This window comes from Phascolarctos cinereus, unplaced genomic scaffold (genome assembly GCF_003287225.1).
Source record: "Phascolarctos cinereus isolate Bilbo 61053 unplaced genomic scaffold, phaCin_HiC Scaffold_726;HRSCAF=1367, whole genome shotgun sequence".
Lineage (NCBI taxonomy): Eukaryota > Metazoa > Chordata > Mammalia > Diprotodontia > Phascolarctidae > Phascolarctos > Phascolarctos cinereus.
This window is the reverse complement of record NW_027556098.1, coordinates 240149152-240172984: the sequence shown is the minus strand read 5'-3', so window position 1 is coordinate 240172984 and position 23833 is coordinate 240149152. Positions and strand designations below refer to the sequence as shown.

Genomic DNA, 23833 nt, shown 5'->3' with positions numbered 1-23833 from the left:
TATCATTAGTCATAACCAATACTGTTTCCTAGCCATTCTTAGTATGTGTCACAACCTTAAATTTCAGTTAAGCATATGCACATCAGAGACTCACATATTACTACTGTAGCCTTATGAGCATCATGGGGACCTATTCAGAATAGCTTAAGTAGAAAATAAGAGGCACATTTAACCTCTTTTGTTTCTAGGGTCCCTGTAGGCCTGGATCCAGATAATGGGCAAGATAGAACCAGGTGGACTAGAGCTGAGAGCTGATAACAGAAGATGGGAAGGACAGATTCCAGGCTTCCCCTGTTGCCTCTTCTCCTCAGCAGGCATAGATGAGAGTCCTTCAGTGCAGGAAGCCCAGTCATTTTGTTAGTCATTTTTCTCAAAGTCAGCCATGGATTTATCAAATTTTCACATCACTATTGTGTTGACAGATTATAGGTGTTAAGCCCTAGATTTCTAAGAATAGAAAAGGAGTCACCCTTACCTTCTACCAATGACAGGGTTTATTGAGTAATATAAAAACCATTGGTGGAACACATACTCATAATGGGCCCTCTACTTCATTGCTTCACTGCCATCCTAAACCCTTGTTTTGAGGAAGCCACATATGGCTAGCTAAAGTCCCTGTAACAAGTTCAGTTTAGGTCACTGACTGGTTCTGGATGGCCTACAGACGTTAGAGGCTATAGAGATTTATACCAAGGTAGACAAAAAAGCATCTGGACATTCTAATCTAGGTGAGCAAACTTCAGCTACCTTTGAAAACATCAGGCGAGGCTAAACACAGGACTTGGTAGAATTCCTTTGGAATCCGGGCCTGCACTCATGAATATCCATCAGTCATTTAAGTAATCTCTAATCTTCTTGTCCCTGCTCCCATTCTGGATGAGTGAAAGGGTTTGGTGGAGTTGGCCTGCATCACCTGCAAAAGATATCATGGCACACTGTAGTCCCTGGTTTCTTTGGAAGATTAAAGACTAGGGGAACACAACTCTGTTGGAACACATTTTGCATTAATGAATTCTAGCTATCTGTTCAGTAGAGATATTTCCTTAGTTAACCTTTGTGGTTCTGACTTTGGCTAAGGTTCATCTAAGCATCCTAAGTCATCCCCTTTCCAGAGATGAAGTTGGTGAGAAAATAAATAAATGGAACCCCTAAGCAGATTCTTCAGGATTAATCCCAAAGCCAGCAACACAAGGGGGATTGGAGCACTGAACCACAATGGATCTAACATACCTTTTTGTTTAGTTACTTAGTTACTTAATTATTTCTTTGACCGCTTCCTTGAATAATGATCATGCCAACTTATACTAATCAATGCATTGTTTTGAAAGAGGAGTAATATGTACTTAAAAATACATTTTAAAAAGAAAGATTATATTTGTCATATCCTGGCAAATATTATGTGGTGTCTGTAACTTTTTCAAAGCTTTTCATGTTCATGGAAAAAATTAAGCCAAATCATTATGCCTATTGAATTTCAAGAAGCCCATAAACACTGGCCTGACGTTGGCTAGTTTGGTGGTTTCTACAGCTTGGTGTGCCAGAAAGGAGATGAGTGTGGATTTGGAATGAGGCCTGAACTTTGGTGGTGGTGTCATCATGTTACCAGCTTGCTGAGTTCCCCTTATAATGTTGGCCCCTTCACCAAGTACACTGCAGATCAATTTGTGGTGGAAAAAAGTACAACATTTACCAGGTTTCTTTTTTTAGAAAGTTCCATAGAGGTTTCCTAAAGCCTTCCAAGCAGTAAAATGTATGCATGGCATAAGTATAAATTTTACACCCTTCCGTGTGTCATGATTTGGTTGCCTTAGTTTCCATACGTAAAAGGCCACTTTTAACTTGTGAAAGATTAAAGGCTTTATTCCACATTTCCTTTGATACAGTGAATGTTTCTGAGAAAATGTTTCCACTGTTCCCTTCCTTCAGTAGAGCACCATAAAGTGAACTGTTCTCTAATGATTTTTCTAACAGATGGGTCAGAGAGTTTTTGAATGAAGAAAACAAAGGTCTTGATGTTCTGGTGGAGTATTTGTCATTTGCACAGTACGCAGTAACGTAAGTATAACTAAACTTGTATGCATTGAGATTTCATGTGGTTACAGAAGAAGAAGCTTGGTGATACAATTCTATTAGGAGGAGGAAGTGTGGAAGCAGATGTGGCGGTTTTTAAAGAGGTTTATTGTAGCTTGGAACAAATTATATAATTGGAATTATAGGTGACTTTAAGACTGGAATCTAACAGGTGATAAAATGGCCCTTTGGAGGAGGATCCATTCCTCCTTAAAAATGCTGTTGAAATTTATGGTTAAATATGTTGTGTTCTAGTACACAGATTGCTCCTGTTACCCAAACTATTGGTAAGATTTGCAACAAAACTGCATTTGAAGGAGAAATTATCTTTTTCTTTATGTTTTTTTTTCCTCATAAGCAAATGTATACAGTGCACAAATTAGGGAGGAAATGTGGTTGCATCTTGATCCTCACTGAAAGAACTTTGATCTAGTATTTGAGGGTAGTCTGTTTTTTCCTAATTCTACTTTTAATAACAGTACCTTATGTGATGTTTTGAGTCCTTAACCGATGTTATCTCTTTAATCTTCACAATTTCTCTGGGAGGTAGTCAGGAGGAAGCTATAATTATTCCTACCTGGCAGACGAAGAAGCTGAAATACCAAAACTTGCTTAGTGAGTTTCAGCTTTGATGCCTCCCACGAATCATATGGGACAGACCCAGAAAAACAAATGAGCAAGTTGTTGCTGTCTTGAGAAATTGTCCTATAAAACATAAGCTGTGTTTCATAGTTTTCATTTCCAGAATTTGTTTCTTATCAACTTCCATTGTATCCAGCTGCCAACCTCCTCTTCTCTCTCTGCATATCTGTGTCAAAATAACATTACCCTCTTATGTATGGTCCATATTTTTTAAGTTTGGGGTTATGTTTATGGAGTGGAAGAAAGGCTAAGTCAGCGGAGGCACATTTTTTAAAAATATGTCATACTATGTATACATTGTGTTTAACTCATCATATGTATAATACTAGTTTTCTGCCAGCCTTATTTGATTATCCTCACAAATATTTCCACCGCACTTTTTTGAACCAGAACCATGATTTCATTGGTGTAAGAGATACTGGCGAGGAAATTCCCTTTACCAATGTAAACCAGCAGATACTCTGCAACTTATAATCTTAGTTATCTAGGACACAAGAGGTAAGTGATTTGCCCAGGGTCACACAACCACTATGTGTAAGAGGCACAAATTAAGCGCATGTTTCTTCAAATCCAGAGCCCCCTCTCTACTGTGTCATGCTGTCTTGCACACCTTCCTTTATATATAATGGACAAAGGCACCTAGTACCATAGCCCTAGGCTATTTAAATATCTGAGGACAAAAGAATTGCTTAGTGTCAGTGGCATGTCCTCATTTTTTTTGGAAGAGAGGAGAGCTTCTTTGACCTTGGTCCATGTGGCTTCTTCAGGCAGTCCATGTCATCTTCTTTTGTGTAATGGAGAAGAAGCCGCTCAAAGGAGCATAGAGAGGTCTTTGCAGTGTCAAGGCCTCCGAGGTGCCTTATCAGTGGCATGATGAAAGGTTATATATAGAACTTCCCTCTTTTTAGAGCTGTGGACACACTGCCTGAGAGTTCTACCAGTCCAACTCAGACAGTTTGTCCCATCCATAGAAGGTTTCTAGTGATTGAAGGAGGATCATATTTTTTGACCAGTTATACTCATTCTAGTAAGATGGAATGGTTAGAAACACACATAGAAACAGTTAATGAAGCCAGATTTAGAAGATGTGCATGAGATACAAAGTCCTGCCTCTTTTTAAAAAAATCTGTTCCTAAAATGGTATAAGTGTGAGCAAGTTAACCTGCCATTCATTCCAACATGACTAACATTAATAAAGACCTCAACAAATGTCGGGGAAGCAAGTCTCTTTAAACAGCAACACATTGTTTTTAAAAAATCAAAGAGAATCTATAATTATGATGGTAATGTATCACACATGGTTGGAGAGTCCCCTTGCCAGCACACCAGGAGAAATACTCAGTCACAATTGATGGGTAGGAATAAATTAGTACAAACACAAAGTATTGATTTGTTAAAGGAAAATGAAGACAGCTGTAAGATCTATATTTTCCCCCTCCACTATGGCAATGTTGTGACTTGGCAAATCAGCATTTGTTATATTTGTTTTATACAAACTTAAAAATAACACGTGAGTGTTTAATTGTTTCTAGATTACATTCCTGCACTGTTCACTTATTCTTTTGTCCAGGTTCATTATTTACCACAGTCTGTAATTCAAACTAATACCTATTGGAATTCATGTGAAATCCTTTTACATAAGTTGTTTTGCTATTTTACTTCCACTGGGACTTAGTGTAGAAAAGAAAGCCATGTGGTGTAGTAGAAAAAACTGTGGACTTGGAGTTAGGACCGCTGGGTGTGAGCACCTCTTTGTGACTGGGGATAAGTTAGCCTGTCTGAGAGTCAGTTTTCTTATGTAAAATGGGATGCTGACATTTGTCCTACTGACCTTACAGTGTATTGTAAGGGAAGCCTTGCACCTTAAAGTGCTGTGTAATGTAAAATACAAGCAGATAGGTGGTGTAGTGAATAGAGCCCTGGACTTGGAGTCAGGACTTAATTGTGTAGAGTGCTGGGCCTGAAGTCAAGAAGACCTGAATTCATATATGGCCTTAGATGCTAGCTGTGTGATCCTGGGCAAGTCACTTAACTCTGTTTGCCTCAATTTCCTCATCTGTAAAATGAGGCGGAGAAAGAAATGGCAAACCACTTCAATTTCTTTGCCAAGAAAACCCCAAAATGGAGTCATGAAGAATTGGACACAAGTGAAACAACTGACTACCAATAAAATGTAACCTGCTACCACTATTACTATCAAAATGTATGGAAATAAGAAAGGAAGGATAGATTTTTTTAATAGGAAGAATAAGTGATACACATCTATGTGTGTATTTGTTGTTGCTTTGCAAGCCTTCAGGATAATAATCTGTTTCTTTTCAGTTTTGACTTTGAAAGTTTGGAGAACAATGTGGAAAACTCAGTGGACAAGTCAAAACCATGGAGCAGGTCTATTGAAGACTTGCATAGAGGAAGCAACTTACCATCACCTGTTGGAAATAGCATCTCTCGCTCTGGGAGACATTCGACCCTACGGTAAGACCTTTTAATCAGGCAGCAAACATAGGAACAGGAAGCAGAGAGGAAGGAAACTGCCCTACTCTGATGCATTGGTTCAACAGACACTTATTAAAAGCCTACTGTGCGTGCAGAGTACTTGCCCTTTTTTTCCCCTGGAAATGTGACTGTTATGTTTATAAAATATTACTGTCCATTTTCATTGAAGTTTTTTTCTGTCACAGATAGCTGCCATTCCAGGGACCCACATTATAAGACATAGTAAGCTACCACTCTTTAAAAGCTTTCTGGATACCCTATGTCTCTGTTCAACAAAAAGAAATGAGATAAGGTCATTTATTCAAACCATAGGTCAGAGTTGGCATTTGTTGTTCAATTAACAGAGATATATAAATTGACTACTATATGCCAGGATACTGTTCTAGGCAATAGGAATACAAAACCCCTTAAAAAAAAAAAAGCAGTAGTTTCTGTCCTCAAAGAAGTTGCAATCTGTTGAAGGAAACAATGTGTACCTATTTGGTAAAACATAAAATACATATGTAATAAATTTGAGGAGAGAACTAGCACCATGGGTATCAGAAAGGGCTTTTATATTGAAGATAATGCTTGAAGTAAACTTTGAAAGAAACTAGGGCATTGAAGAGGTGAAATTAAAGATGGAATACATTCCAGGAATTGAGGACAGCACGTCAAAAGTCACAGAGATGGTAGCTGAGGAGAATTTGGTCATCTAGAGAGTGAAGAGAGGAGAAGTAATGTATAATAAGGTATGAAAAGGTAGGTTGGGATGAGATTATGAGGAGCTATAAATACCAAACAGGAGTTTGAATTTGAGCTTTATTTGAGTCAACAGAGTTTATTGAGTAGTGAAACAATATGGTTGGACTTGGGCTTTAGAAAAATCACTTGGAGTGCCATGTGGAGGATGCATTTGGATGAACAATGTTAAACTGGTATCACATCAGTTAAATTTTCTTTAAGCTTTCTGAAGCAGTTACTCAAGACCATAGACAAAAAGGAAACAAAGGGTGATATGTGGGAGGATAAAGGGCTTATGGTACTGAAATTTAAAAAAAAAATTTATCTGGGAGAGAATTTTGGAAGTATCTTGAGAATCAAGAGAGCTTTCTGCTCCCATTTTCAGCTTTCTTTGGTTCCTTTCACTCAGTGGGAACTCGGGTGTGTGTGTGTGTGTGATGGATGATGGGTGAATTCATGAGACATGAGAGTTTTGGGTAATGAATTACAAGGAGATGCCTTCAGTAGGTGGTATCTTTTAGCCTTGAGTGGTTTTATGCCTTTAATGATAAGGAATGCCATGCTGCTATATGGTTCTTCCAAAAGAAGCTCTTCTAGTACCTTGTTACTGAAGAAACATCAGATTAAACTAATGACTAATGTCTGCCCTTCCCTATGGGGAAAAAAGAATTCTAATGAGCAATACCAGTAGCTGAAATATTTTTACCCCATTCATTACAGTTCCCAGGTTCACTGGGTTAACTAAGAGTCTTTACTTACTAGTCCCATGTCATCGAACTTGTGAGGGTTGATCAACTAGCATGACTGTACACTACTACAGGCCGGTCATGTCTAGGACATAGTTTCACAAAGTGTTGCAGAGTCAAGATGGTTAAATTGTGTCAGTGGTATGTGAATTTTAACTCTGTGATGTTCATTATTCTACTAATTTGTCCTTTTTTTCTCTTTATTTTGTCTTTTCCCCCCTTCTCCTGATTTTTTTTTTGTTATGCATAGGAAAGGATCTTAATAATTAAATCAAGATCTTAAGGTTCTGACACTCAAATCAGTAGTTTCATTGTAATGTGGGTACATTAGAGAAGTCAAATGAAACATAATCTAAGGCCAGAAGGAAAGCTGTAGGTTTACACACACCAGATTCAGTCTTGAAGGCTTCTCAGTAATGATTTGTGTTGTTCTTGTTATTTTGGAAGCAAAGATGGTGTAATACATAGAGCGCGGGGCCTGGAATCAGGAAGACTTTAGTTCAAATCCAGCCTCAGACACTTGCTAGCTGTGTGATCTGGGACAAATCACTTCATCTCTGTCTGTCTCAGTTTCTTCAACTGAGTAATAGCACCTATCTCTCAAGGTTGTTGTGAGGATCAAATGAGGTAATAGTTGTAAAGCACTTAGCATAGTGCCTGGTACATAGGTGGACACTTTATAAATGCTTTTTCCCTTACTCCTTTGCCTTCCCTTTTTCTTCATGCCTGAATCCAGGGTTTCCCCCTGAGAATATCAGAATTTGAGTTATATCTAGTTCTTTACTACCCCCATCCTCGCTTTCCCCCTTTAAAAAGTCAAAGGGCCCTTGGATCTAATGCAAGCACCTAGTCTAACAAAACATTGAATATAGGTCAGGCTTTATTTGGCCCAGTCATAATTTTATTTAGGGCTAGGTAAACATTTTAAGTCAGAAAGAAAAGAATGAGAAGATCATCAGAGATAATTTAGTCCAATCTACTCACTATATAGAGAAGGAAAATGAGGCCCAGAGAGGTGAAGTAATGTTAATAATAATAGCTAGCATTTGTATAGTGCTTTAAGATGTACAGAAGAGCTTTACACATTAATGTATTTGATCCTTTCAACAACCCTGTGGGGTTGGTGCTACTATCTCATTTTACAACTGAGAAAAGTGGCCAACAAGAGCCCAGGGCCACACAATTGGGAAATGTCTGAGGCAGCATTTGAACTCAGATCTTTCTGTTTTTATGGCCAGTATTGTATTCTAAGTGTTCTGGTTATACATTCAGTACTCATTTGGCCTAGAAATGAAGTATAATAGAAATTCAGTTTATTTGAAAAGAGTTAACACACAAGAACAGGATGTTGTTTCCAGGAGGCAGCTGTACTTGAAGTTAGCAAGCTGAAAAAAACCAATTAGGTTTAATTTTTAAAAAATGTGTCAGAAAGAAAGCCTTAAACTCAGGGATGACTCTTGAATTTCTTTTGAAACTGATTCATGGATCCTTATGATGCAAATGAGGATTGCTATGAGCAGGCCTACTTGCTGGTTTATGTGATAGACTTTTATACAATGTATGTAAATTAAAGTCCAGTCTAAGAATTATGATCCGCAGATGTTTGCCTGGGTGTCAATTTTGGACTTTACCATTTGACAGCATTTGAGATTGAAAAGGAAGAAATCAGAATTACAGATGTATTACATGTTGAATTTTACATAAGAATAAACTGATTTTTCTTGAGTTCTCTTCATCTTCCTTTCCTCATCTTCTTTGTCCTCTATACTTCTTTGATGCTTTCATGCTTTCCATTTATGACCCTTTCTTCTTTTTCACAGTTGCCTCATTCTCATTGTCTTTACCTATTTGCTGTCTTGACCCACTTACTTCATGTTCCCCTATTTTGATTCATTTTTTATGCCTAGAGATCTTTAGTTAAAATGCCAATAAGAGTTGCTTTTGACATTCTGCTTCCAAAGCAGATTCCATTCAAATGATGTTGATGAAGCTTCAAATTAAAAAACACCTCATTAATCAGGAGTATAAAATTCTTCTGAGAAGAGCTAATGGTATATGGTGGGGGAGGGTATTTTGGTTCATTCCTCATCCAATTATAATATAAAAACTGCATGACTTAGATTCATCACCAAAGATGCATCATTTGGAGACTCAATATGCACTTATACTAAGTTTTTACAAACATTTCAGTTTATGTTTTGAAACACTTTAATAAATCATGTGACTATAGCATAAGCATTAATTTATTCTTTTAACTGTACTTTATTGGCTTTATTTCTTTTATATCCAAAAACATTGTTAGGATCCAAGAGACAATGACACTTCATTATAGTCTAGTAAGTCTCTGTAACTGAATTTCTAATTCACACCAACAGCTAATATTATAAATCAAATATAGTTTGGGAATGTTTTGTGTTATAAGACTGATAGGACTTGGACTACAAGACTAGATATCAAGAGAAGTCAAATGCATTAAAATTCAAATTTAACAGAAACGCTTTTGGAAATGGTCATGTGAAAGAGGATTTTGTTTTATGACATCAGGCACCTCTATTATGTGAATTCTTGAAGCATGAATTAATCTTTAAATTTATATTTATTATGTATTTTATTAGCACATATGGTATTATATAACATGTAATTATGTATAATTTTGTAATAAGTACATTAAATCTACTTTTTTTCTTGCTTACTTAAAATGTTGAATCATTGCTATAGAAAATATGGATTGGGCCCTGTCCTAAAGGTTGTAGTACATTTTATCTTCAGTAAAAATGCCTTTGTGATTAATAAAGGACAATACACAAAACCAATCAGTTTAATCAAATCCATTAAATATATACGAAGGATATGCTTACATGTGTATATAACATGGAAACAAACTTTATTATGGAAATGTGAAAGTAAAAGTGTGCCAGTTCTCTCTCAGATATTCAGATGAATCTGAGGTTTCAGGAGTTCCCTCCAAAGATGCAGTTCACAACCCATTTGTCCCTTCGTAACTCTCATCTAAGTCTTTCTGAAAGTCTGCCACAGGCATCCTCCACCCAGTTCTAGAGACCTTCCTCACTTTCTCACATCACTAGGGTACTAGTGGAGGGAACGTTTTGGTCATCTACCTGTCATCCCTTTAGTTTCGCCACATCTTCTCTATCATTCAGTTCTTTGATGACATCCTTTACTCCCGTCCTTCTTTGAAGTTCCTTTTTGGTTATACTGCAGCCTGCTTAGAACCACCATGTGCCCATTATGTGGTGCTCATCTTTAATTCTTCAGAGGCAGTGGTATTTCAGGTGTTAACAGTATGGCAGCACTACTGATATGTTTGCATTGAAAAGATGAATCTTGGCTGTTATGGGAAGCATGAGGTCAGTAAAAGTGCTTTTCAACTTTCCAAAGTTGAATCCAGTCCATTCTTTCTATTTTTCAACTCTAGGTTTTCTTCATTGCCCTTAACTGTTCCAAATATACTTACTGTTGGATAAGCTCTGTAGGGTTCCCCTTAAGATGCATGTTGAAAGCTGAGTAGTAGACATTCTTTATCCATTTGGTCTTTCCTGTGTTTGGACAGGCCAGACTCCTTTGAGTGATTGTAGATCTCTCTTCCAGAAGGCTGTACAATGTCTTGAGATTTGATGCAGTCAATATAATGTGAACCACAATCAGGAACATCTAGAATACCTCACACTCTTCTGGGAATTGAGTTCTAATTTTAACTTGCAAAAGTGTCTCAGGTTGAATTCTATAGCAGTGGAATAAATAAGCATATTTGAATTTAGTTCAACTTAGTTTTAAAGGAGAAAATAGGATAGGGCAAAGGAAAGAGCAATAAATAAGTCACATGACTTCGTTTGACCTTAGTTTTCTTGTCTGGAAAATGGACATAATAGTATCCACCTCTCAGGATTGTTGTAGGAATCAAATGCAATTACATATGTAAGCACTTTGAAAACCTTAAAGCACTATATAAATGCTAGTTATGATGATAATGCTAATGGTGGCAGCGAGAATGGTGAGGAAGAGAGAGGTGTGAGAGATGTTTCAGATGAACAACACTTATTAAATGGTTTGTAGAAGGGGTTAAAGAGGAGGAAAGAGAGGTCTTGAGAATAATTGATTTGGAAAACAGTGTTCCCTTGTTGAGGATATGAAAGTTATAAGGGACGTTTTCCAGTAGATAAGTGGTCAAAGGAGATGAACAAGCAGTTTTCAAATGAACAAATGTGAGCTGTTGATAACCATATAAAAATGTTCCAAGTTATTAATACATAGAGAAATGAACATTAAAAGAACTGTGAGGCTTTCTCTCATACCTATTAGATAGAAAATGGTATCAGAAGAGAAAAGTTGCAATTATTGGAGGAATCATGGCAGAACTGGCATAGTAGGGCACTGTTGGTAGAGTTGTGAATTTATTCACCCATATTGGCAAGATACTTTGGATTTATATCCCCCAAATCCCTAAATTGCACTTTTGAGTCTTCTATTAGGCATGTGTCACCAGGAGATCAAGGATGGAAGAAAAGGGTGTACAGGAATATTTATAGCGACAATTTTTGTTATTGCTTTAAAAAGAACTGAAACATAATAGGTGTCCATCAGTTTGGGAATGGCTGAATAAATTGTGGTGTACAAGTATAATAGAATTTTATTTCACCATAAGAAGTGAGGGATATGATGGAGAGACTGATGTGAACTTAGGCAGAATAAAATTAGCAGAACCAGAAGAACAATTTATGTAAGAATATGAAAGGAAACAACTCTAAGAGACCTCTGAACCCTGACAAAAGTTTTAATCAATTATGACTTGAAAAAGACTAAGGATTAAATGTATCTTCACTCTGGTAGAGAAATGATGGACTATAGGTAAGAAACAACAGGTATCCATTGACAGGGTCAGTGCATTTGTGTGTGTGTGTGTGTGTGTGTGTGTGTGTGTGTGTAATTACGAAAGAAATATTTCTGTTTTGTGTTGAGGGGATATAAGATGATTTGATGGGTAGTAACACACAGAAAAAAGTAATGATGTTTTATTTATAGAAGTTTGGCTGCAAACAATCATTAAACAGATTAGGTGGCTGTGTTGATGTTCAGTATTAAGTTTTCAAGAGGAATAAGGATTGGACCTTTGTCATGGCATAGGGAGCACTAGTGTGAAACCATGCCCTAGAGGACTTAGCCTTTTCATTCCCAGAATTTCCTGCCCTGTGGTTTCACTATCATAATTGGTTCTTTCCTCAGTTTACTATACCTAAACTTGGCTCCAGTCATATCTCACTTTATTCCCAGGCCATCTTTTTTCTAGCCACATTGTTACTGAATTTATGCCCTCTGTTTCCCTTCCTCTTTCTAGTTCATGAACCATAATCAAATCAACTGTCATTTCTCCTAAAAAAGGCTTGTCACTTTATTTTCCTGGCATTCTGCTCACTATCCTTATAACTTGGCAACTTCCCTGGCCACCATTTACACATACATACACACACAGACACACAGACACACACACACGCACACGCAAGTGTAAGTGACAGAGAAAGGTATGAATGACAGAGAGCCACAAGATTCAATTTATCTCTTCAGGTGATGGGATGGTAGATCCTGTAATGTTTTCATTGACCCCAGATTAATGAGAGCAAAATGGTGCAAGAGGAGGGGAGAGAAAAGACAAAGGTGGTGGACAGAAGAAAAACAGAGGAACAAAGTGAACATCTAAAAATTATTTCTTGCATTTTGGGGGGAGTAAGGTTATGGAGCTAAAGATCCTGAACTCTTGACCTGAAGATTTATTTCTCAAAAAAAAGCTATAACTATCCAGGAAAAAAAAATACACAACACCAAAGTTTTTCTAAATTCAGAAAACTTTCCCACAATAGTCTATAAGCTGTAACCTTCTGGTTTTCTTTTTTAGCAAATCTATAACGAGAAACAACTGAAAGTGTTGGGTTTTTTGTGTATGCTTCTTTTTTTTGTCTAAGAGTTGTAAAAAGGGAAAAAATGCATCCATACCAAGAATGTACATTCCAGGGTTTCAGCTCAGAGCATATTTTTACAGCCCAGTTAGAATGAAAATGATGATAGGCTTTAATTATAGCCTGCTTGTGGGTACCACTTACTTGCAGGTTTTCAAAACTTCCTGGAATGAGAAAGGTTGCCTTTCACTTGTTCCAAATCCTTACAGTTCCCCTCCCAGGCCTGTCTGCAGAACTGCCTGAGATCAGATAGGAGAGACACTGCTCTAGTGGAGAAAAAACACATTACAGTGCTTGTAATCTTTCTCCTAACCATCTCAGGAGATGGCTTTCAAACACAGGTTTGAAAGCCTTCTTGTTGGGGCAACTTGTATAGGTGTTGTAGAAACATTTCAAGAGCTTGAAACTTTTTATTGATACTTGGTCTGCCAAGAGGTACCCAGGAGTAGAAACTTTCCTGTGGAAGGAAAAGAATGCTCTGAGAATGAGGTTAGCTCTAACTCACAGGATGATAACCCTTGGACCCTCGTTCATCTCACTGAAGGGCTTCTCCACAGAATGGTCTTATAATTCAGCCCCTGTGTGACTAGGCAGAGCTACGGATCCTATCTGGAATGACCATGGGAACTGTTGTGCTCTTCACTGAACTCATTCCCGCAGGTGGGGCTGGGAAGCGTGTGAGAGGGGTTGAGTCAGTGAGTCATGCTTGTGGAAGCCTGTGGATGCCCTGTTCTCACGGGATCATCGATGTAGCACTGGAGGGATCTCAGAGGTCGTTTAGTCCAGCACTCTCCTTTTATGGAGGAAGAAGCCAAGGCCCAGCAAGAAAAAATGATACAGACCAGAGATGGCAGATCTGGGTTTGAACTCTGACCCTTTGATCCCAGATCCAGTCCTCTTTCCTTTGTGCTGTGTTCATCACCAAAGCATTCAGTCTGTGCTTACTGTGTGCAGGGCCTAGGGCCAGGAATACAAAGAAGCGCAAGACATTGTTTTATATGACAAGCAGTGTGAATTCTAGGCAAATCATTTAACCTCTTTAGGCCTTTGTTACCTCATAAATCTGCAAAATGTGACCTTTGGAGAGGAAATTGTATTAGAAGAGTGCTGGATTGGTAAACAATGGGAAACAGATTTTAGCCCTTCCCTGGCCACTGTGTCTGTGTGTTTAGTGGGGAACCTCTGTCATTTCATATGTGAAATGGGAGAGTTGGACAAGACCATCTCTAAGGTTTCCTCTGAACCTCACCTTTAGTGATTCTAAACTAGCTTATTTTAAGTACCCGACAAAGGATAATATGAGGAGGAAGCAATGACAAAGATTAATCTCTCAGTGTTATGTTGAAGGATATTTTCTTTTTATTCTTTTTGTACAGCTTAATTAATTCCAGGTTTCCATGACAATAGCAACAAGAGTAATAACGAGCTGGTGTGATAATGAGTGTTTTAAGGTTTATAAAGTACTGTACATATGTTACAACAATCCTGTAAGGTAGATGCAGTTATTCTTCCCATTTTACAGATGAGGAAAATGAGGCAGAAATTAAGGGGCTGGCCCAGGGTTGCACATCCATTAAGTGTGAGAGTCTGGAATTGAACTCAGGTCATCCTGGCTCCAATTTCAGAGGTTATCAAATCCAACTCTTGTTTTTACAAATGAGGGAAGTGGGAGCCACAAATTACTGACTTGGACAGGGTCATATAGCTAATAAGTGTCAGAGATGGGATTCAAACTCAGGTCTTCCTGACTCAAATCCAGTGCTCTATCCATTATGCCATACTTCCTCCAGTGAACGTATGGACAAAGACATCCAGAAGGCCCAGGCTAACAATATGTCATTTGTATATTGTGAAAGCAGGACCATGTCTTATTCTTTTTTTGACTCCATTAATACTGTTCGTAGTGCCTCGAATGTAGCAGGTACCAGAGTCAGTGTGGGGTAGGAGCTATGATTATTCTCATTTTATAGATTAAAAAACAGGCTAAGAGAGGTTAAGCAACTTGCCTATGGACGCACAGCTAAGAAGTGTCTATCTGAGGCAGGATTTCAATTCAGGTATTCCTGATTCCAGGCCCAGCACTCTATCCACTGTACCACTTGGCTATCCAAGAATTGTAAAGGTGTTCATTAGTGTTCTGGAAAAGATGTAGCCACGTGTAGTCTCCTCAAAGTAAGTGTTAACTTTAATTTACCCGGGTTATAAAATCGGGTCCTCAATGGTAATACCAGGTCATGGAGAATTGAATCCAATTTCCAGAAAATTTAGACAGAATTTAGACCTACTTTTTACCCAGATGATCTTTGTAGTTTAGACAAGAATGGTTTAGAGTTTTCCCCCCTAAATCATCCGGATTCATCCACTTCAACTCTGTTTCCCTTGGCTTGTAGAGACAGTTAAAAAGTTCAGAACTCATTTTGTAGGATTCAGATCTTTTATGAGTTTAATTGATAGACTAAATATGGCTTAGGTGACATAATGTCTGCAGGGTAGAAGGGAAGCCTAGATCCAAAATCCTTAGGAAATTCTTTTCAGCCTAGACATTGGCAACAAAAAAGAACTACTAACACAATCCAGTCTAATTATGTGATGTCCTCTCTTCACGTGGACCAGGTACCTAGTTTGGCTTGATCAGCAACATTTTCCAAGGGAGTTTTTAATACTTATGCCCAATTATTATAATTATAATTATAATTTTTGAGCTCTCTCTTATTTTTTTGGTATTTGAATTCTTAGATAATTGTATTGACTACTTCAGTTTACTTTGTAAGGTGAAAATACGTGTTTCTTTCCCTCTTTCTTGGTGTCTTTAGGACCTAGATAGTGAAAATCTTGTGAGGCCTTCCATGGAAAGTTCAGAGAGTATTATGTAGAGGGAACCTTTGTGCAAGATGTTAGAAAGGTATGAGGTGGGGAGGTGGATTCTCCCCTCGGGGCATGCAGCTAGGTGGCACAGTGGATAAGGTGTTGGACCTAGTGTGGGGAAGACTTTGAATTCAAATCTGGCCTTAGGCACTTAGTAGCTGTGTGACCCTGAGCAAGTCACTTAACCCTGTTTGCCTCAGTTTTTCTCTTCTGCAAAATGATCTGGAAAAGAAAATGGCAAAACATTCTAGTAACTTTGCCAAGAAAACCTCAAATGGGGTCATGAAGAGTAGGACATGACTGAAAATCAACACAACAAGAGTAAAAATCTTATAAGGACTTTCATGGAAAGTTCAGAGAGTATTCTGGGGTTTTTGGGGGTTTTTTTGTGTGAGGCAGTTGGGGTTAAGTGATTTGCCCAGTGTCACACAGCTAGTAAATGTCAAGTGTCTGAGGTCAGATTTGAACTCAGGTCCTCGTGACTTCAAGGCTGGAGCTCTATCCACTGTACCACCCAGCTGCCCCTCAGAGAGTATTCTGTAAAGAAATCTTTTTTGCAGAGTGTTAGAGTGGTATGATCAGTAATTTATTACAGTGTACATGACTGTACTGCTCTTAAGAAATGTGGTGCTGCAGACATTGCTCTTTGTAAAAAGAGTAGTATTCATGGATTCTCACACTTGCCAATATGTCACTTACTCTCTCTAAACTTAAGATTCCTCAGTTGTGAAGTCCTGCTAATGATGCTGTCACAAACCTTTCTCATAGGATTGTGAGGAGACACTCTGTAAACCTTACAGGGATAGTTATATAAATTTGAGTTGTTATTATATAGATGGGTTACTTTTTTTTTTAATTTTTAGGCAGTTGGGGTTAAGTGACTTGCTCAGGGTCACACAGCTAGTAAGTGTCAAGGTTTGGTCTGAGACCAGATTTGAACTCAGGTCCTCCTGAGTTCAGGGCCAGTGCCACCTCGCTGCCCCCCGGTTACTATTTTAAAAAAGAAAAATAAATTCGTCATAACTCAGTGCCTTAAAATCAAACAAAGACAGACCACATATCAACTTTAAAGTCTGATCCACATTTTCCAGAATGTAATTAGGTAGAGAGGCAGTGTTACATCGTGGATAGAAAACTGGCTTCAGTCAGGAAGAACTCCATTCAAGTCCACTTCTAACACAGTCTGACTGTGTGACCCTGGGCAGTTGTCCCAGTCAGTAAGACTGTTAGTTGCAGGTGCCAAATCTGCTTTGGTAGAGGGAGCTCTTACTGAGAATTCAAAATGTAGTCTTCATGAAAGAGAGTAAAATTCTCTTTTCTCAATTTTGTGAAAAATGATAGCCATTGGATGTCACGCATACATATATATGTGCATACATATACATACATAAACATCTATGTATTTATATTTTTACCAAGGCAAGGACAGAACTAAATTTCAAACTATGAGTTATATTCAGGACTGCTCATTTAATCCTTTCTTTACATGACTTGCTGTCCATTCATTGTTTCTGATGGTAAAGAATCCACAGTAAAGATCAGATAAATGTTTTTATTTTAGGAAAGGAAAAATGCCCGGGATGAAATCAAACAAAAGCTAATTCTTAAGAACTTACTTTTAAAGCTTCAGAGTTTTGGAAGATTTCTGGCCACAGAAGGAAAGGGAATAAGGGACCTGCTTCCAGACCTCCTGCTTCCTTCCGTAATTCTGTGGCCTTTCCCGTCTCAGAAAAATGTTCCTTGTCAAGAGACCTTCCAATTCCAGTTCTGTCTGGTACAGAGTCAAATTGTGTCACGTTTAGTAAGCTTGGTTTTTTACCTATTGCCTGCAGCTGTTGACCTTCAAAGAAAGGTTTTCCTGTCTTAGGGAAAACCAGTGTACATTTAAGGGTTATTTCAACCACAGACACCTCGAGCTCTGAGCTGTTCTTAACAGGGCTTGCTAATATTCAGATTTTATTATGCCTTTGGAAGGGTGCATGAGCAATTAAGACAGCAGGTGAGCTAACAGCCTGAGCAAATTTCTTTCTTGAGAGTCTCTGAGTGAATATCAAATGGATGTAATCTGCAGAATACGGGGCCCAGTGTCTGAGGGAGAGCTACTAAGTGTCAAAGACATTTTCCTTCATATTCTGTTCATTCTTTGTATCCTGATTGGCTCTTTGTGTAGGATTTGGTCTTTTTCTGTTATCATTTCATCTACTTAAAAAAAAAGTTGTATCTAATTCTAATGCATCATTGAAGGGATTTCAAAATTGATGTAAATGTGACGGAATTTGTGTTGCTGCATAAATAGTTTAATAGAAAATGGATTCTTAACAGCTGTATGTAAGGATTGCGTGACAACATTTTCTGGATAAAATAGCGTTACTTTTGTAACAGCCCTCTGTGAATAGTACAGTGCTGATCACGTAGCAGTACAGTAACTGCAACACTAACCACATCACTGCCCTACTCAGAAACTTTCTGAGGCTCACCATTTTCTACCTAATCAAGTCCACCTGGCATTCAAAACCATCCCTTTAGCAGCAAAAAGGACATAGGACACTCAAGCCCTGGTTCAATGGCAGGAAGTTATACATAAGTGTTGATTTAGAAGGAAGATACCTTGAAAGAATCCTATTCCAGAGGGAGGAGGGGAGTGGTAATTGAATTGATTAATTGGATGATCCAGGTACCTGAGTGATTCAGTGGATAGAGTTCTGGGCCTAGAATCAAGAAGACCGGAGTTCAAATCTGGCCTCAGATGCTTGCTAGCTCTGTGATCCTGGCCGAGGTACTTCATGAGGTACTTCCTAAGTTTCTCCAACTATAAAATGGGAATAATAATAGCACCTACCTCTCAAGATGGTTGTGAAGCTCAAATTAGCACAGTGCCCGGCACATAGTAGGCACAATATAAATGCTTATTCCCTTTTCTTGCCTTCTCTAAGGGCAAGGTATAGAGCCCTAAGCACTGTAAAGATGGTGACCTGGAAATAACTTAGAATTATTTGTACAAGATTTGGGTGTAATCTCCTACTCAGGGTGTCAGGATAGCTATGGTGTGTGAAGTTTCTTGGTGCTTTCCTGTGTGTGTGATTTTTCTGTTACTTTCAGAAGGATTTAATTAGCTTTATCATGCACTGAGAAGATGTGTTTCCAGATGGAAGTGATCTCGTGGGTGGTGATCTGGGAGTATAGGAGAGGTCAGCATGGAAACTAAAGCATTGCATTCACTAGAAGAGAGTCCAGTGATGGAAGAAGTTGTCTATAGACCCAACTATCTATCTCTGTCTCTGTCTCTGCCTCTGCCTCTCCCTCTCCCTATCTATTGCATATCTGATGTCGACAGCCATCGAAGCACTTGCTTCTGATATCTTCAGCCTCTGCCACTGCCATAAACCAGTGCTGGCAAAGCTTCTTTGGAGCTTTATCTCATACTCTTGTCACTCACTTTATACTTTAGCCAAACAGGATAATTGGCACATTCCATTCTTTCCTGCCCTTCTGCATGCCATTCTCTACTCCTGGAATTCTTGCCTTCTTCCCCACCCCCAACTTCTACTTGTTAAAATTCTGACAACCCCCAACTGAAAGACATCATCCTCCATGAATCTCTCTCCCCATGCCATGTTTTCAGTGACTGCTCCCCATGCTGAGGATTCTCTTCCTCCTCTTGTATAATTTCTGACTTCTCTGGGTTCTTTCAAGTCCCAGCTATAATCTCACTTTCTACAGGACATGTCTACTGTCCCCTTTAATGCTGGTGCCTTCCCTTTGAGACTACCTCCAATTTATCCTGTATATGTCTTATAGAGAAGCTAGGTAGCTAAATCTTGGGCCTGGGGTCAAGAACATCTGAATTTAAATCGGAGCTCAAGCACTTACTAGCTAGGTGACCCCAGGCAAGTCACTTCTCCCTGTTTGCCTCTGTTCCTCATCTGTCAAATGAGCTAGAGAATGAAATGGCAAACCACTGGAGTATCTTTGCCAACAAAACCCCAAACAGGGAAATGAAGAGTCGGACACGACTAAAACAATTGAACAACAACAAAATATCTTATATATCCGTAGTTGTTTGCATGTTGTCTACCCCATTAGAATAGAGTCCCTTGAGGTTGGTGGTTGTACTTTTGACTTTCTTTGTATTCCCAGGGCTTAGCACAGTGCCTGGTACACAGAAATCATTAATGAGTGTTTATTGATTGATTGCTGCCCAAGTCATATGAACTCATGGCACTTTTTCTTATGCATTTATGATATTTTGTGTTGTTTTAAGTGGGTGGCATGTGAGTACATGTATTTTCCTTTAAGAGCAGGAGTTTTTTCTTATTTATCTTTATCTGTGCCAGTATTGTATACCTAAGCCATCAAGCATTTATTAAGCACCCATCACATGCCAGGTATTGTCCTAAGCTCTGGGAGGTACAAGAGAAAAGCGAATCAGTCACAGAGCTTATAATCTCCCAAGGAGGGGAAAACACATACATATGCAGTTACAGAAAAATATTTTTTGAAAATTTTTTTTGGGGTCTAGACAATGGGGTTAAGTGACTTGCCCAGGGTCACACAGCTAGTAAGTGTCATGTATCTGAGGCCAGATTTGAATCAGGTCCTCCTGACTCCAGGGCTGGCACTCTATCCACTGTGCCACCTAGCTGCCTCTGAAAAATATTTACAAAATAAAAGATCATTTTGTGGGGAAGGCACTTGTCGCTATGGGGACCGGGAAAGCCTTCGTGTAGAAAGGTGACACGTGTTCTGAGCCATAAAGTAAATTAGGGATTGGCAGAAGTGGAGATGAGGGAACATAGCAGTAAGGCTGCTAGAAATGTGTATACATAGATAGTTAGAAGGAAACAAGCAATTATTAAGCAACTGTGCTAAGTGATATATGTATACACTCACACACACATACCTCAATCTCATTTTATCCTCAAAACAACCCTGGGAGATAGGTGTTATTAATTACCCCTGTTTTACAGTTGAGGAAACTGAGGCAGACAGAGGTGGAGTGATTTGTCTAGTGTCACACAGCTAATAAGTATCTGAGCTGGATTTTTTTCTTATTTAATAAATTCCTGAGTAATGAATATTTGAATTGACATGGGGCAAGGAGAGAGGAAATGGAGAGAGAGAATAAATTCATGAGACTCCAGAAGCACCATGAGGCAGGCACATTCAGGCAAACGGCAAATTTTTGTCCAGGCAAATCATTCCTTAAGCAGATCAGCAAAGCAAAAAGAAAAAGAAATCCAAATGCTCATCATTAGAGGTGATCCTTAGAGTCAATCTATCCTTTAGATTTGATTCCTATAGCCACTGATTTTATGCTTCTGACATTAACCTGTTATACATAAAATGCTTTTAAATTAAAAAAAAAATTAACAACTTACAATATCAACAATTCAGCAATATCAACAAATCAGCTATAAACTCCTCTCTTTGGCATATAAAGTCCTTTAACACAGCCTGGCTCCTTCCTAACCTCTCCTGCCTTATTACATTACCCTTTTCCACACACTCTCTTTGTCCAGCTAAACTGGTCCTTGCTGTTTAATCACATACACTACTCCATCTTCTTTCACTGTATCTGTACCGACTGTGGCCCTTGCCTTAAATGAACTTTAACTCTACTTTTTGAAATCCATTATTTCTTTCAAGATTCAGCTCACATGTCACTTTCTGGCATGAGGCCTTTCCTTGTGCAAGGTTATCTCATTTCTGCTTTGCATATGAAACACACACACACACACACACACACACACACGTATTTTGTCAGCCCCAATAGAATGTAAGATCTTTGAAGGCATAACATGTCTCACATTTATCTTTGTATCTCTGGGGCATAACACAGTGCTTGATAGTGGGTGCTTAACATGATTATTGATTGATTAGACTCAGAAGAGTCACCTTGGCAGGAGATCTCCAGTGGAATGTCTCAGTCAGCTATTATTTGTCATTTTGATCAATGACTTGAAAAAAGGCATAGATAACATGCTCATCAGATATTGGAGATGACACAAAATGGAGAGAGAGAGAGAGAGAGAGAGAGAGAGAGAGAGAGAGAGAGAGAGAGAGAGAGAGAGAGAGAGAGAGAGAAAGAGAGCGAGAGAGAGAGCTCACATACTGCATGACCAAGTTAGGATTCAAAAAGATCTTGACAGATTAGAATATTGATCTGAATCTAGTAAGATAAAATTCAGCAGCTGGTGCGAATTCTTTCACTTGGCTTCTAATAAAAATTTGCAAGGACTAGATGGGGGTGATGTGGCTTAACCAGCAGTTCATTTGGAAAAAGATTTGGGGGTTTTAATGGATCGTAAACGGATTGTAATTGTAAATGTAAATTGGGTAGCTAGGTGGCAGAGTGGATAGAGTGCCACCTGAGTTCAAATCTGGCCTCAGACACTAGCTTTGTGACCCTGGGCAAGTCACTTAACTCTGTTTGCCTCAGTTTCCTCATCTGTAAAATGAGCCGGGCAAACCACTCCAGTATCTTTACTAAGAAAACCCCAAAAAGGGGATCACAAAGAGTTGGACATGACTGAAAACAACTGAACAACAAGAGCTATGTAACCCTGCAGTGTGATGTGGTAGGCAGAAAGCTAATTCAGTCAGTCCATTAAGAGGCATGCATACCTTCCAGCGTTAAGGAGCTGTCCTACTCAGATCACACAGTCTCTGTGTTCTGTCCTACTCAGATCACATCTCGAGTATTGTGTTAGTCTTAGGTTCAGCAGTTTAAGAAAGATTAAACTAGAGATCATCCAGATAAAAACAATATCAGTAGTTTTGTCAGTGACTGGGGTTTGAGCTCATGCTTTTTTAAGAATTGATTGAAGGCACTGGGGATGAAGAATGGAGGAGGGGAGGGAAAACAGGTGATAGCTGAATCCAAATATTTGAAGGGCTGTTGTGTGGAAAAGGGATTTGATTTTCTCTGCTTGACCCAGAGCGCAGAACCAAAGGCAGTGTGGAAATTGCCAAGAGCCAAATTTAGGTGTAAAGTCTAGAAAAAATTTCCTGACTCCTAAAAGTAGCATGGGCTGCCTCCAGAGTTAATAGGGTTATGCTCCCAGCGGATCTCTAGGCAGAGGGTGGAAGCACACCAAATGGGCATTTTACAGTTGTGGGGGGTTCCTTTTTGGGGATGGCTTGGTTGGACTAGTTTGCCACCAAGGTCCCTTCCAACCCTAAAATTCTGTGATTGTGTTTACATTATATGAATTTTATCACGTGAAATGCCTATAACAGCTTATAAGTTAGTACCTCCTTCCTTTTCATTATATTTTTGTCCATTTATGTTTTTACATTTATGCATACATTTTCCTATTTATGTAGTTTGGGTCAGTGTATGCTCTGTTCTTCTAGTTCTTCCCCCACCTGCCCTGCCACCCCCAACTTTATGTTATTTTACATGCAAGATAATTTCTAAAGGCTTATCTTTTGTGAAAAAATGTATTCATGGCCAAACATTGAATAGCTGTACTACGAAAGGAATCACATGAGCTAGTTCAGCCAAAAGGGAACCATTTTAGTTCCATGAAGCATCCAAAGAATGACTTTACAATTAAAATTTTTTTCCCTTAAACTCGTATTGGAAGTGTGGAATGTGGGTACTCAAGAACAGAAGTAAATGTCACCTTTTGTGCCTGTTTTTTCTTGTTCTAACTAAATGAAGAATCCTAAACTTCAAAGGACTCTTAGGAAAAAGACAAGGTTATAGATTAGAAGTAGTGTCTTTACAAGTAAATAAGCTATATTAGACATGACCAAAATGTCATCTGACTAAATTAAGATAAGTTGGGCGTTTAAAAAACAACTGGTGTTGCCCCTTAATGAAGTAAGGCCAATTGCAAAAACTGAATCCTCCCAGTTTGGCTTTGCTCAGATAGATGTTGCCATCTGTAGAACTCAGTGAATGGCTCTAAGAACAAAGTATTATAGTCAGTTTCGTTTTATGTAACATGGTAACAGAACACAAACCAAGGTCATTAGCTTACAAGTCCAAGGCACTAGCCCTATGTACTGAGTCACCAGCATTATTTCCTGCAGAGCTCGAGTCTTTGTAGGAAGTTTACTATTCAAACATTTAACTTAGTGTGATCATGACTTATAAAAAGTGATGATGGTGCAGCCTAAAGGGCAGTGGCATAAAGTCCAAGCCTAGTTCTCTTTTAGTTTTGGTTTTACTTTTCTATGACGGCTGTGGCTTCTGGAACAACAATAGCCTGGACATATTTGACCTGAAGTGATGGGTGTTATTTGATTCTTAGGGGAATTTCTAATCAATTGTGGATTACTGTAGTGATTTTCAGCTCTACCTGCATGACATAA

The 23833-nt window shown here is 38.6% G+C and overlaps 1 protein-coding gene across 1 annotated transcript in view; it reads left to right on the top strand.

Moving 5' to 3' along the window:
* Nucleotides 1-23833, top strand: part of FMNL2 (formin like 2) — a 378592-nt gene that overhangs the window by 271829 nt on the left and 82930 nt on the right. The window contains 2 exon segments of the mRNA XM_020970317.2: nucleotides 1972-2055; nucleotides 5035-5187. Of these exon segments, the coding sequence (XP_020825976.1) occupies nucleotides 1972-2055; nucleotides 5035-5187 (237 nt within the window).